The sequence below is a fragment of the Stegodyphus dumicola genome, chromosome 7 (assembly GCF_044657685.1).
Source record: "Stegodyphus dumicola isolate Sdum_Otavi_A_Nest chromosome 7, ASM4465768v1".
NCBI lineage: Eukaryota > Metazoa > Arthropoda > Arachnida > Araneae > Eresidae > Stegodyphus > Stegodyphus dumicola.
In genome coordinates, this window is record NC_140774.1 from 34,103,885 (window position 1) to 34,120,315 (window position 16,431).

Below are 16,431 nucleotides of genomic sequence, written 5' to 3' on the forward strand. Positions count from 1 at the left end.
TCTTATTTTATCTTTGCTATTTTCATAATTGTATGAAATGTACAATTAAACTTTATAAAAACTGAATCACGGTATCTACATGACTAGATCAAATAAATTTTTGGATGCCAACAATGACTGCTGGAAACATCTGATTCCACATACAGTGTGAACTATTTTCTATCCCCATTACTTTTGTATACTACGCTCAACCATAGTGTGCTACGCTTTATGTCCGTAACTTTTATTTGTACATAAACTCATCATTTCACGAACCTGTATTGAGTTATATGTAGACTTCTCGTCAAATTAAACAATAATAAAAATATATAAGCTTTTGCAATGGTTGGTATTAAAAAATAATTTCAACTGATTATTACAGTTTAAAAACCTTATTTCAGTTGCATAACAACAGCAATTTACAGTTCTCTTCCTTGGCTAGCAACATTTATACAAACAATTTGCTACAGCACCGTATTTTCATAAACATATTCACAATAACAAAGCAAACTGTTTGATCTTTGAAGCTTTTAATATTCATAAAAGTTAACTCTATTTTGGTGTAATTGTATATTTTTTATTATTATTCTTATTTTATTTATTATTATTATAGTAGTTGCATCACGTGCCTCCCATGCCTGTTGAACTCCTGAATTTCTGAGATATGCTCTAAGATAGTAAAGAAAAGGTTGGCAATCCCTGCATTATATGTAACCATTTAAATGAAGAAGCAAAGATGTTTGTCCAAAGAGGATGAATTAATATGACTGTAACTCCTAGACACACAATTCGAATCTTAGAGCTATTTGATATTTTGGTTAATAAACCATTCAAAGATAAATTCCAAAGGTTTTTACATAGAATGAATAGTTGGAAATACCTGCAACTTGAAACCTAGACAGCAAATACAATGGATAAATTTGGAAAAAAAAAAAAAAAAAAGTGAATGAATCATGGAAGTGAATTTCACTAAAAGTATTTATGAATCGATCTAGCAAAATGCTGAAATCTATTAATCCTGGATGCATGGCAGGAAGTGCAATGTTCCAAAGCCAAACTAAATAACAATTAATTAATATTTAGGTTTAATGGTAATGAACAGTATAGCCAATTATCTCATTACATAGCTTTTGCATAATTCTTAACATATCAGTAGTTAATTATCTATTTGGATTTCTTTTAATTTTTTGGAACAGTCACATTTAGCAAATATTATATTCTTCTTGTACATTGTCATTCATGATTTTTGCTTTGTATCTAAAAGATTCCCTACAAGAATACACAGGAGTATACCTTGTAGCTCCATCTACAAAACAATTTGAGTATTTTTCATTTCTCAATTTCTAGTGAATGAAAAATCACAAATGTATGAAGAAATATGATATACCATTTAAAAAATGGGAAAAATTATTTTCTCATTAATTACAGTTACTTATAATTTAACGTAAGAATGAAATTCATAGCTTAATCCCTTTTGGAATCCATATGCATGTTTACCAATGCTAAACTTAGATGAAATTTTATCATTATATAATAATAAACTGTTTGCAAGCAGTAAAATTATCAAAAAATGTATATGTAAATTAATGTATGATATTTTGTAGTTAAATTTAGTAGTCATTTTACCAGCTCTGTAGTGGTTTACAAAATATACATATCATGTAATAATAAGAGTTTCGAAACATTTATGACAGTCTTTTTTTTTTTTTTTTTTTTTTTAAATAAAAGATGCATAGCACTCCAGGAAAATTATTATTACACTTTTTCTTTCTTTGCTTTACACACAAATTACTCTGTATTTACAATTTAAAAGAAATATATATACTAAATCTAAGAAGACGAAACAGCCTAAAAACCAATGGCCCAGTAATTGCTTCTTACAAAAACCTGACATCTATAAATAGCATTTGCATAATAAGCTTTAAAATTTGATAGAAATTTTTTTACATATAGAATGAGTTATAATTTTATAAAATGACAATATGATACTAGAATTTCCCAGGATTGTTAATATAAACAATTATATAATAAAAGTACATACTAAGATATAAATGAACAATTTATTTTAAAATTTGTTAAGATGGATATATACAACTTTTAGGGGAGCTCAAAAAAAGAAAAAGAGTAGTATAGTTTTTCTTAACAGTTAAAATTCTATTATATAATTCAAATAAGTCTCTACACACTCGGACTTTAGTACTAAAAATGATAAAAAGAAGAGAGTCTAACTGAAACTATTTCAATTCTCCTCTCCACAAACAAGTTTACACCTTTCCAAATAATAACTAACTGAATTTTCAATGAGAGAATGGCAAAATTGGCTTACCTACAACTTTTAGAATTTAGTTTTCTTTCCTCACAAATGCAGTGTACTTTCGATTATTTGGGTTTGGATTATCCATGCATTTAACATTATGTGTGAGAGTGTGAAAAAAAATATGTGCAAGTCCAATCATGCTCCAAAAACTGCTGAATCATGTCCTCAGGGTTTAGTTTCAATGATTACTTTGCATAATTAATTCTGCATGTGGATAGTCAAAGGCATAATTTTGGTTGATCAGTAAGATTTTTTTCTTTTTTGTTTCATACATACCTTTTTCTTATTATTTTAAAAATTGATTTAAAATTTTACAACTGAAAAATAAATAAAGAACAGGCTATACATGGAAGAAGTTGCTTTAACATTACAACAAAACTTAATTAACCACAAGATCTGAACATAGAAAATTGACAATATAGTTTGCTGAAAAATGTAGAATCTATTGGACTTTATTAACCAAAAGGGATTTAAATACAGTGATAAAAATAGCACTTTGAAATGCAGTGATCCTCCACAAATATTTAAACATTCTCAAAAACAAAGTAAAATTACTGTTCATTATTATTTATTAAAGATATAAACATATACAATATACATGGAAACTGACAGTTTGGATTATTTGTGTTTTTCAATTATCCATGATCTGCTTCTGAAGCATTAGCTCAGATAATCAAAAGTCTATAAATCAATCTCTATAAATTTCTATAATCAAAATATGGAAGGCACTTAATCCAGCCAATGAAAAAATTTAAACAAAGTCCATGGATAACCTTTAGAAAGAATTGGGATAAGGTAACAGGAATGGGATAGGATGTCAGATAAAGCAAATGAAAGGGTACCAGAAAGCTACACATAAAAGAAAATTACTTTTGTTTACATACCATGTGGAGTTGTAGGAGTAACTCTTTTTCCAGATGTGGGTGTTGCTTGAGGCAGCAAAGTTAAACTACCTACACCCGGAGGAGCTTGAGATCCTTTAGGCCTCTGACGAGGAGCTACTGAAGTTCCTTCTACGACAGGAGTAGAAGCAGGCCTACATAAGAAGAGTTAAAAAAACATAAAAAATTAGAATTATTCTATTACTTCAGATTTTCTTTGCAAATTCCTGAAATTTTTCCAGAATCAATTAAAGGCCAGTTTCCACTGCTGCGTATGCGTTGTGGTGTCTATGCGTTTCTCCAATCAGCGAGCGAATTCACTTTGATTAACATCTGCAATTCGGTCGATGTGTGGTAACAAATGACGTACGGATGGAGTTCAACAATGTTCAACTTCTATCCGTATGTCTGTGGATGCATTGGGGTCACGTGGTAAAAAAGGAGCAATAAGGTGTTGTCACCAAAAATTAATGGTGGTAGAAGTAGCGATGAACGCTCGCTTAGGGAAAGAATGTTTTGCGAAAAAATAACTTTTTTTTGAATTAACATTATAGCAAGAAATCTGCATGCTGAAAAAGACAGCAATCATATAAAAAATATAAATAAAATAAAAAAAGCTAAGAAAAATAAGATAACTGCAACTACAGTACTTGCTCGCATAGAAAATTAAGCACTCAAGAAAATCAGCGTCAAAAATTATAATTCTAAGTCCATGAAATAGCAAAATTTGTCATGAAAATTATTTCCTAGCTCTGCATATACATTTACCTTTAATGAAAATGAATGTCTGTATAAAATTGCTACAGCAAACCAGATATGGCATTAAATGATTTGTTATTTTTTTCTTTTGAAACAGGTAAAAACTAAAAACATTAATTATAAATTAAATTTGAGAGCCTTTTAAATATTCCACTGCATTAAAGAGTATGTTAAATTTGTATTTCTCTATTTATAAATATATCTTTTTGGCTAACATAAATTTGTAAGCACATGAAATATATTTTTAGCAGCCCGTTTAACTTCAATCGGAAGTCCACTTTAAAAGATGATGTTTTTTGTAAGAAATGTACTAGAAGCTGAAGAACAAACTCTGGTGAATTTTTTAGACGATAGCACACTGAAATAAGACCAAAAAATTTAGTTTTAAGAATTGATTTACTTGATGATGTATATAAGCCAAAATATGCATACCATTCAAGTAAGGTTAAAAAGGTAGATAATAAGAGGTTTTAGATAAGTAAGATAAAAATTGCTAGCGCAGTTCATAAGCAGAAATAAAAATTTCCAATAACATGCAATTTAGTAAACAAAACTTTTCTGCATTTTACATCTGGATCCCCATCAAATCCAAAATAAACAATACTCACTTAAGCGGGAAAAATTCAATGTTCAGCGTCGTAACTCGCGAACTGGTCGTTTGGCGCCAAAATATTACAGTGACACCTAGCGGCGTAAAATGAAAATAATCTACAGATATGCGGCAGTGGAAACGCTCGTACGGATGCTGTAGGCGTGTCTTCAATTGATGCAACGTGTTCGTACGCAGTAGTGGAAACGAGCCTTTACTGAGACTACTTTCATTTACAAAATCACTTTACTGCATATTTCTTGTCCAAGTTAAATAAAAATGTACACATTTAACTTAAAAAATCTGAATCTTTAAAGGCCTAAAAAAATTAAAACTAATATACAGTCAAAATATGTTAAAATCTATAATGCTTTAAAAAATAAAATGACTATGGAAACTAGCTTATTGATATTAAATACTTTTTACTGAAAATTAAAAAAAGTGGCAAGAATATAGATCAGAAACGAAACAATAGACCGCAAATTTTTTAATTTTATATTAATATATATGTTTCCTATCTTCAATTTAGAACTTTGATCTCGTAATCTTATAAAACAATGAAATTTTAGAGTATTACATAATGCACCAACCAAAACATTATAAAGAACAGAACAGAAAACAGGTTTTGGTGACTAATTTTTGTTGCAAACTTTGGAAAGAAACAGCCAAAAGTCGCAAAAAACTGATGATCATTTGGGCAACTGTAACTGCTGCAGCCCATATGCAACTATAAATAGCCCCATGTACTTGTTAACAGAATGCACCTTCCAGCAATTTCTAGAAAATTCAAGGTACTTAAAATTTCTCAGCAGATGGGAGGGAAATTACATAAGACTGGTAAAATAATCTATTCTCAGTTTAGTTCAGAGTACTGAGAGATCACTGAGCAAATTTATGCATTTTTTTTTAAATACTGTCTTGCATTTAACATTCTTAGTAGTCTGAAGTGGTAACTACTGATTGTACTATGTCATACCGAGAAGAGCTATATGAGTACTTTTGTGAAAAGTTCCAGGATTCCCCCCTTGCATTAAAATAAATAAATAAAAAATAAATAAAATAAAACCTGGGATATGTCTCCACAGAACAGCAAGTGGTGGATTATTTTCAAAGGATCCTACTATCAAAAAAGCATGTATTAATGAATATGTTAGAGTCAGCTGAATGGGGGCGACAAAAGAATAACAGATTAGAATGATCACCTGAAGGAAGTTTGTACTTATAGTATTCTAAACCGAATTTTTGGTAGAATTGAAAAGCCTAACATAGTACAGTCAAAAGTCGTTAATCCGGACTCGTCGGGACTTCGGCGATTCCGGATTATAGATCATCAGTTTAAATCTCGTAAGATGGCATGCAGAAATTGTAAAATTAAAAACATGAAACCGTAATTTATGAAATAAAGAACAATTATGATCTAAAGGGTATCAAAATTTACAAAAAAAAAAAAAAAAAAAAAGCTTAATATATATTTGTTTACTTTATTAAACATTTCTTTCAATGTAAGTTGTTTAAGTTGCTTCGTTTTATGTGATAATACTTTCTCTTTAATTCTATAAACAGACATAATTTCTTGTTCAATTACAAAGTTCTGCTGTTCAAGTCCCGTTAATTGCTGTGCCGAGAATTCCGACTAATTTGTCAATCGAAATTTTTTCGTTTTCACTAACCTCTCTGTCACATTCTTCATGTCTTTATCCATTTTTTGCAGCAATTCCACTTTTTGTTTGATGGACATCGAAACATACTTTCGTTTTGTATGATCCTTTGGGAGCTCCAGAATCGGAAATTCTATTTGACATAATCGAAAGTTCAAGTTTACTTTTATAGTATTGCTCTTACAGGCCGTAAAAAATAATAAGCCGGATCCAATTCGAAAATTAAGGAACAACTCAATCATCAACATTAACTGAAATAGATAATTAGATAATTTTAGCTTATACCATCCGTTACACATAAAACGCTCACGCGAAAACGTATTCTGCACTTGCGCACACGTAAAACGCCTATGCGCATGTGCCAACGCAGCGCATGCGCAGAAAGTTTTTAGCTTTGAGGTCCGGATTATAGGTGTCCGAATTAACCAGTTTTGACTGTAGTAGAAATCGATGAAAGACCTTATACAAAGTATTAAAACAAAGTGGGTGGAATACTGATTGTTTACAAAACAAAGACACAATAGTTCCTGCAGAACTGGTAAGAATGAAGGGTGCAGCTTTGGCAGGATTTCTGAAAACTTTCAAATTTCAAAGGTAGCCAACTTTTATGGTTGAAAACAAACTACAAAGAGCTATTTTGATCTGATAAGCACTGAGAAAAATGAAAGAATACATTTTCAACTTATGAGCAATTAAATACAGTTTTGAAAAAGTTCTTTTAACTGGAATATTGCATTTGTTTAAGTAATGACTATTAGAAGATACTATTAGAAGACTGAGTTACATAAATAGCAAACTATTTAAAAATTTCCTCAAGAAGACTACTTGATGAAAAGGGTATTTAAGTGTACACTTTTTCATAGTCTGACAGTTTTTTAAAGAAGACTGATAATTTATAGTTGAAAAAAATTACTTGTTATATATATTACATACATATTTTACATTTTAAACAGGTATTTATTTCCAAAATCAATCAATAAAACTAATTACAATTTTTTCCCCCCATTTTGGTGGAGATTTGTGGTGATTGCTTTAAGAATAAATTTATAGCAACTGTTCTCTTTAGCCACTTCACAGCAACAATGGTAATATTATAGAAAAGGTATTTGAACTTTCTTCCACTGTACTTTAATACTGAGTTTAAAACAAACAGCAACAACAACAAAAAATCATGATTTGCTTACAAAACCCACAGGAACTTGAAATACAATGAAACTGTTATTAAACAGAAGCTTAGTTATGCACATGGCTGCCAGAGTTTAGCAATTTTTTATTAAGGTGATTGTATTAAAACATACTTACAATGAATAGATATTATTATGCTTTTTAGAAATAAATTTTATTTCGAAGATTCTGAAACTCAAAGAAATTACAGGTGTACTATGTGTTTCAATTTTCCTTCTTTTCACTAAGAAAGTTTAAAGCTACATATTAATAAGCTATTTCAAACAGTTTATTTATTCGAAAATACAAGGTATAAATACCTTTGTTGTTTTGCAGTAGCCTTTCTGGCCTCACTTTCAGTTTGAGGAGATGGTAATTTATCAATATCTGGAATGATTGAATTCTGCAAAAACAAGAGATCAAAAGGATTAGAATTAATAATTTTATACATATCTAATTTTACATTTCTCTATCTATTATAATAATTACTTTTAAATTTGGAACAGGACATTCTTTGCCAGCTATCTTGAAAGCTACGTAAGAGACTTGAAATATATCTGGTCGTTTTTCAGGTTCTACTTCTAACATATACCCTATGAAAAGCAACATAAAGATACATATAAACTATGGTCACTTGGAAGAGAAATTATTCAAAGCAAATTTTTTTTATAAACTTAGAAACATACAAATAACTTACTGATTAAGGAATGAATATTTTTAGAATAACGGGAATTATCTGGAATGCTGAAATTTCCACTTTGAATAGCTAAAGCACTTTCTCCAAATGGTAAAGTAAAAAAGCATAATTTATACAATAAACAACCTAGAGCCTAGAGAAAAGAAATATTAACAAAAGAATTTAGTTTCAAATACTATAAATACTTTATATGAAAAACGAGTCAAAGATTCTAATATTAATAGTATATTATAAAAATTCAAGCTGACTGATGATTTTAAGCAACAAACTAACAGAATCTTGAACATTTTATTTTTCTATATATTTTATAAACAAGTAGTTATACAATGAAGCACATCATAAGATTTCAAGATATCTAACGCAAATTTTAGAGCAAGAATGGGAAAAAATATTTTTTATAAATATAGTCTCATAACTACCATAATGCATAAAAGATATTTCAAATAACAAATTTGATTCAAAACACCATAACATGGCATACATTTTATGAAATGTTACAGTTCAAAAATTCAAAAACTGAAATGCCATAACTGTTATCATTTTGATATCATTCTTCAGGGCCTTTCTCCTTCTTTTTATGAAAGTATTTAAAAATTTGAAACAATGCATAAAAATTGATACAGTTACTTCAGAGTGCTTAAATTATTTTATAATGAAAATTAACAGTTATCTACACAATAAAATAATTTTTATTGAATCATAAAGGTTGTAAAGTAAGCTACTTTATTTATAGTATTATTTTATACCATTTACAGTGTTATTTACTTTTATTTTACTTTATTTATAAACCTAAAACTATAAAATTCAGCTTTCTTAAAATAGTGTAACCAACATCATATTGAAACTGCATTATTAAAATTTTAATGCATTTATTTTACATAAAATTAATAATTTTACAACTTAAATACAGTAAAAAATTATATGCCATGGTATTATTTCTCAAACATACCCAAATATCCACTTTTGTAGTGATGGGTTTCCCACAGTACAAATCTATCATTTCTGGAGCTCTATAGGACAGGGTTGTGTACCTAAAAAATATTTATCTATGAATAAAGATAATATTTAAAAGAGAATAAAATAAGAAAATATTGGACAAAAGCATCTTCTTTAATTACACAGACAAATTTTTATGAAAAAAGAAATTAGTACGGAAGGAACTGAATGAATGTTATTTTATGACTATATCAAAAGGAGGTTCACAGAATAAATGATCTAAAATAATGTCAAAATTATTTTATGCTTCACTTTTCATGACATAATAGTTTGTACCTCTAATGATACTTTGCTAGCGTATTATTTGCTAAAACAAGAATTAAAGCTATCATGTGAAATTTTAGAAGGACTTCTGTGGAAGAGATAATTTCAAATAAAACAAAAACAAATATATTTAAAAAAAAAAATGTTAGGCAGCATAAGAAATGCAAATTCCCCTTAATATAATGGAACAGCACTCGTTTTTGTAAAAATGCTGGAAGGCAAAAATCTGAAAGAACCTCAAACAGCATAAGAAAAGACAAATTCTTATATGCTATTTTATTATTGGTAAGTAATAATAGATTAGCTTAATTAAACATAGCAATATATACTAGGGCTATCTGCTTAGGAGGAGAGATGCCTTTGTACAGGAGTAGTCACATTACACATGGGGAAAACCAACTATGCAGCCAGCTTATTCACATGGGATCAAATTCTCAGTATTCAATGGTTTTAACGACTGTATATCTGGAATGGTAAATAATAATAGTAATAACAGACTTTTTTATGTATATGACAATACTAACTTTTTTATTTCTTCTTCAGCTTGGGTTACTCCATATGTTTGTGGATTAATAACTTTAGCTGTAGCACTTCCAAAATCACATAGTACATAGTTTCCACTATCACTAAGAAGTATATTTTCAACCTGCAATTAAAATTATTTTCAACAAGTAGCAATTTAAATACATTAAACTAGTATTAATTTTCTTAATTTTTACACAAATACATGGCAAAGTTATTAAATACTTTTGACATAGAAAATCACTTTGGCCTCTATAACATTTCTATTGCAACAATAAATTCTACTTTTAGATAACATGAATCTAAATGAAACTTTTATTAACATGAAAATGAATTTTTAAAAATATAATTTTGTAAACATTTAATGGAATCAGAAATTTCACTGCATCGCAGAGGGATTAAAAAATTAACAGGGGTGTCCTAACTGGGAAGGCTCGTGCGTGTGTACACGAAAGCACACAAATTTGCTTATTTAAGCTGAAAGGAAGTACGCAATAATATTAGCTTCTTCGCCCACAGCCAGTCCCAAAATTTTAAAAATGCTTTAACATAAAAATAATAAAATATGCAATAATTATCGACTAAATGTTTTTTAAAACACTTTTATAATTGTCAGTCTGGTTCTGGAGAGGGAAATCCACATTAACCTTTAAATTATCATGCCCGAAATAATCTCGGACGCATCACTGGTGTTCCAAAATGTCACGCCTGAGTATCACTCGGGGTAAATTTTTTTTTGAGTGCATCATATTGTTATACTCGAAATATATCGTGAGAAGTTTATTTTGGCTTCAATTCAATAGATGGCAGCAATTTAGTGAAGATTTTAAAGTATAGAGGTTTATGTTCAAAGTGCGCTGCATTTTTTTAATTGGGTGGCAAACATTTGATTTTTGCAATAAAAAAATTGACAATTTATGTATTCAAATCATCAAAATAACTTGACAGTTAAAAGGTTAAATATTTCCTTTTAGCTTCAATAAACAAATTTATATCTTTATTAGTTGTTTTATATTATAGCAATGTTAAGTTATTTATGTATTTTATTTTGACTATACCTATGCACACACGTCATACTATTGGTAAATATCTTAATAAATAAAATTTTTTCCTTGTTGATGCATCATCTTTTATGTTAACTAAATCATCATCATAAATATTCAACATTTTATGCCTAATTACCAATATTTTGCTACATTTGCATTAATATTTTATTAAATTTTTCTATGTAAGACAAAGGTTTTCAGAAACTACTTTTCATGCAAAGTAAAATTCATAAGCCATTTGGTTTCCTTGATGTCTATTCATCAGCTGTTACACCGAATTTTCATGTTCTCTTTCTTATGCAGCAAAATTTTTTCTGATTTATTTTTGAATATTTCTTACACATCGGAATAAATTTTCTTATAGTATTTCAACATTTAGATATATTAACATATTCTTTATATTTAGATCTAAAGAGTGGATATTGGCAAGTAGAGATACATCCTGATGACCAAGAAATGACAGCATTTACTATGGGACAAGGATTTTGGCAATTCAAGGTGATGCTGTTTGGATTCTGCAATGCACTGGCTACATTCGAGCACCTCATGCAGACTGTTTTGAAAACCTACCTGTCCCTACATCCCAACCAGTTTTTTTCAGTTGTTTGGTAAAATTTTACAAACGCTGATTACAAGAAGTAAAAATAATACAGCCTTGGGTAAAACAGCGATTTGGTATCTAAAATCGCTGTTTATTCATTATTGCCAATCTAAATATTTCGTATCTATGTACTTTTTATCCACACATTTTCCACCAAATTAACTTAAAGAAAAATACCTATGCAAAAGTATTTAGATTTAAATACAAAATACTAGTTGTATTAAGTTGTCTAGACATTTTCCCCCAAAATGATGACAGATGTCTTTTTTACATTGAGCTATGTGAAAACAGTTTTGGTGGAAATTCAAACTTCAGGTAAAAAAATTACTGAAACTGTTACAAATGCTGCATTTCCTCGCATATTCCTTCTCCCAGATTCTGAAACTTTTTTAAATATTTATGTAATATTTTCCTTTTTCAATATGCTCAGAGAAAGAACTTCCCTAAATTTTTCAATGGTTTCATCTACACTTGAATAATTTCATCTTATTAACAAAGACAAACCCATGAAAACTACATGCAAAGGTCACACTGAATCGTTCTCTTCTAGTTGTTGAACGTTATGCCAGCCTAATGTAAGAACTGACCAATCTCAGTCAAGCAAACAGGAAATGACATTCAGTCTATGATTTCGCTGGCAAGTCTGTTGCACAAACGGCGGTGGAATTTTCCTCTCTTGATTTTCAAATAATAGAATTTGTTTAAAAAAAGAGTGGGGATATACAGTAATCAATAATATGCCTTAACCGAAGTAGTGATTGCAAAGTTTTTCACTTCTTTATGTTCTAACTTTAACAGCATCCTTTGGAAATTAAATTATTTGCAGAATTTTCCTCTCTCGATTTTCAAATAATAGAATTTGTTTAAAAAAATAGTGGGGATATACAGTATAATCAATAATATGCCTTAACTGAAGTAGTGATTGCAAAGTTTTTTTTTTTTTTTGAGGAAATAGCTAATTATGAAATCTGGAAAAATAAAAGCTGCAAAGAAAAATGAATACAATTTTTCAATTATTTTTAAAAGAAAAAAATTCATTGCTCAAATAATGGACTACATTTTCATCATGCCAGGAACACTGGCATCAATCAAAGCAGTATTCTCAATAATGAATATCATACGGCCTGGATAGAAGCAGAAAGCTAAATCAACTGTAAAAGGTTTACAAAGCTGCAAAATTCACAGAGAACTAAATTGCAATGAAATTTTGGATGCCATTACATATAACAAATAATTTATAAAATTCACACTAGTGATAAATACTAATAACTTCTTAATAATAACAGGTAAAATGAGGTAAAAAATACATTGCTCCGCAGCTTACAGTAACAAACTACATGTAGCAAGATGAAAAAAATATTCTATCATTTATAAGGAAATCAGAAGGAAATTATGACCTGAAATTTATGCTACACCAGAAATTAAGTTTGTTAAAATAATAATAAAATATTCAAACAATTCCAGGCATATGTTATTTAGTTAGCAAAATGTTCATTCAGAAGCTGCCATTGATTTTGGAATATGTGATTTCCATATGCAATTTCATTGGCTATCACTAATTAATTCGACCGTAACTTTGTATCCCAAGTACTCAATGATCAAGATTCCTGGCACAGGCACCAAGAACTAGTACCTGATGTACCAGCAATAATTTTCCTGTAGAGTGGTGTATGAATCACAGACATCAGGAGCTACTTGTTCAGATATCTGTTGTCTCATGTAGATGGGACTCATATTCACATTACACATGGAGGGTGTCTTGAAAAGTACTTAAAGCCATTTTTCGGGATACCAACCTGGTCAGACTACCAGCATTCAGTGATCTTATTCACTCAGTACTGGGCCACCCAGAATTAAAGAACTATAATCACTTATACATGTCATTACTGTAAAAGCCCAAAGTCTGGTAAATCCTAGCTTTTACCAAAGTGGCTAGGTAAAAGTCCGAAGTATGCTTTAATATGATTTCATTTCAGCGTGTTACCATGCCTTTGTGGTAAAACTTAGGAGTTACAAGAGACTTCTGGTAAAAGCCTGAAACGAGGAATTACTGATAATTCGATTTTCCGTTCTTCTATCCTACTTCATCAGCTCTTTTATCATGTAAACTTCGGATTAGGATGAATTAAGATGATTTCAATATACTAAAATGAATTTCATATTACGATCAGGGTTGGACTGCATATCTCTGTTAGGTCGAATTGGCATCGAGAATTTATTTCGCTATGCACAACTGGTTTGATTACAATCTCTTTTTTCACAGATTTTTGTTTTTTTCTGACATGGTTCACATAGTCTCAGATACGTGATGATATATTCTAATCACATTGTTTCTCTTGTGATTCAGTTCTTTAATCATGCGGATTCTTCCACCATGGCCAACTGTAATATGAGCATCTTGTATAAGGAAGACTTCATCACTTGTAACGTAATACAGGATTTCTGCTTTTTCTGCAGGTAGTGGTGCTATAAGCTTGTCCTCTCCTCCAATATTTAGAATATCATAGAGTTTCAACCTTCTGTAATGAATTGTTCGTTTTTCTTTCACACATTTTCCTCCTTTCACTTCATTTATTAAAGAAGTGCAAGTTTCATTTGTTAAATAAAAGCTGTTATTGTGCTTATATTTTACAGATTCAGACAAAATGTCGTAAAATTTTTTCCATGTAACAGCCCTCATTTCCTTTCAGCAAAATAAAAAATGCAAAATATGTTAAAATGGAAACAAACTGCTTCTATTTTAGATTGTAACCGTTTATACTTGTTTGAATTTGCTCAAAGGTAGACTGCAAATGGCACGTATAAGGACAAGCAGGAACAGAAAAGTGTTGCAACAGAATTTGCATGCAAAGATTTATGCAAGTTCGATTTAAATCCCTCGATTCTGGCTTTTACCGGAAGACGTTGGTAACTCCTAGGCTTTACCACAAAGACTTGGTAAAAGGCTGAAATGGAATCATATTAAAGCACACTTCAGACTTTTACCAAGCCATTTTGGTAAAAGCTAGTTTTTACCGGTAACATACATATTACTTCTTATCATTCTAGACATAAGCAGATCATATATGCCAAATGAAACAGACCATTTATCCTTAATTATTATGCTTTAATTTGCATGTACATAAAAGAGATATATATCGCACAAATGCTTAGGTAAATACATATCACAGTCAGTTATCTACTACTGATGCTTCTTATGGTTAAACTAGCACTTTTAATAGATCATGCCTCCTTTTGAAGAAGTTAGGACTTATCCTTTAAGGTATACTTCCCATTAAATTCTTAAAACTCAAGAATGAATTTGTTTCCATTTCTTATGTAGCAGACTGAATAATTTATGAGTAGCAGTATGTTCAGAAAGTATGGTATGCAACTTATGCTCCAGTTTATCCCCAAAGATGCTCAGTTTTCAGGACTTTGGAAGAGCTAGAGAAACTTTCCATAAAGAAAACACAAAAAAGAAAGTTATCTAATGCAGTGTGATTTCTTTTTGAGTATTTAAGTAACATGGCATAGTCTTCCCCCACTGGGAGGAGCTACTAATAACAGCAGCAAATCCTGATAAAATAATATTTCTAAGCATCCAAAGCCTAAATTTGCATCAAGTTGGGGACAACTATAATCTGGATTAAAATCTATTTTTCTTCCATTACAGAGGAGCATGCTAAATTTTTATGCTTTCGAGTCTACATATCTGGTAGTAAAAAATGCAAAATGTTATAAGAAATGAATACCTACACCATTCTTCTCGCTATGAATTTCATGGAACTGACCTCTTGAAACTAAAATAGAATTTGACTGCCCCAAAAATATACAAGGAATCTGAAACCATTTGTTCAGAACATTCAGATCATTTAAAAATTTAATGACTTAATGGTATTTGTCTAATTTACCTTAAGGTCTCTATGTATGATAGGTGTTTGACAATGGTGCAGCCGTGATACAGCTTCACATACATCACAAAATATCTGAAGCACTTCAACTTCAGAAAAGCCAGTGTGTAGTCTCTCATTCATAAGCTGTAGAACATGACCTAAAAAAAAAAAAAAAAAAAAAAAAAAATCAAACTATATATAGAAAAAATATAAAAATTTCAAGCTTGTTTTAAAACAATTCCTAACTTAAAGGCAAAAAAGTGCAGTTTTAAAGGTGCAAAATAAAGAAAATTTGCAAATTATGTCTATTTTTACAAAAAGTATTAAATCAAAGACACTAATTATGCCATCAAAAAATCCTGCAAATAATTCAGAGTTAAATACATAAGCGTATACATGCATGTCTATGGAGCTATGATTGTGGTGGGGATATAAGTGCATGAAGGGTTTTCGACGAGCTGTGTGCTGTTGACTCCTTCATGACATTCACTGTATTTCTTGTAACAGTTGAGCAAATTTTATAAGGTATCAAATAAAATGAGTAGTGACAAATGATGATGGAATGAGATAAGAGAATTATCAGAAGATTGGAGACAAGCCAATAGGTGGCTATAAAGCTCAATGCAAAGCCTAGTGTCAATTGCAATTTGAGGAAACAAAAGAGGACACTGGATCCATAATGAGAAGACCATAAAAAATAAAAAATAAATAAAAAGGGGGCGGGGTTAATGGGTCGACAAGGATTAGAGATGAATAAGAATTGCTATTTGGCCCTTTCAGCATACTGACAGAGGGATGCTAGAGTTTACAGCTTTCATGCGAGCTGGATGCTGCCACTAGAACCCGAGTTCATGGTATACAATTGCCCAGCATGCTGCCCAATCTGGCTGTGAAAGGGGACGATACCCCATATTAGACTCATTTTGAGTTTCATATCACAACATGGATTTTGGACATCCCTGCACTATGAGTTTTACTGATACTCATGTGCACATAGAATGACTTCTAAATGACACATCTCTTTCTCTACTACCCACTAGTTTTCCATAAGAAAAGCATAATAGCAATTTCAATGTAGTGATA

General features: G+C 30.2%; 1 protein-coding gene across 3 annotated transcripts in view; it reads right to left on the reverse strand.

The window, feature by feature from the left end:
- The window catches only part of Nak (Numb-associated kinase), a 73,713-nt gene that overhangs the window by 24,749 nt on the left and 32,533 nt on the right, over window positions 1-16,431 (reverse strand). For all 3 annotated transcript variants that reach the window (XM_085820075.1, XM_085820074.1, XM_085820073.1), the window contains exons 5-11: window positions 15,367-15,506; window positions 9,829-9,950; window positions 8,994-9,075; window positions 8,045-8,177; window positions 7,837-7,940; window positions 7,668-7,750; window positions 3,181-3,332 (exon numbers count right to left, since the gene is read on the reverse strand). In XM_085820075.1, coding sequence (XP_085676201.1) covers window positions 3,181-3,332; window positions 7,668-7,750; window positions 7,837-7,940; window positions 8,045-8,177; window positions 8,994-9,075; window positions 9,829-9,950; window positions 15,367-15,506 — 816 coding nt within the window. The remainder of the gene's footprint in view (window positions 1-3,180; window positions 3,333-7,667; window positions 7,751-7,836; window positions 7,941-8,044; window positions 8,178-8,993; window positions 9,076-9,828; window positions 9,951-15,366; window positions 15,507-16,431) is intronic.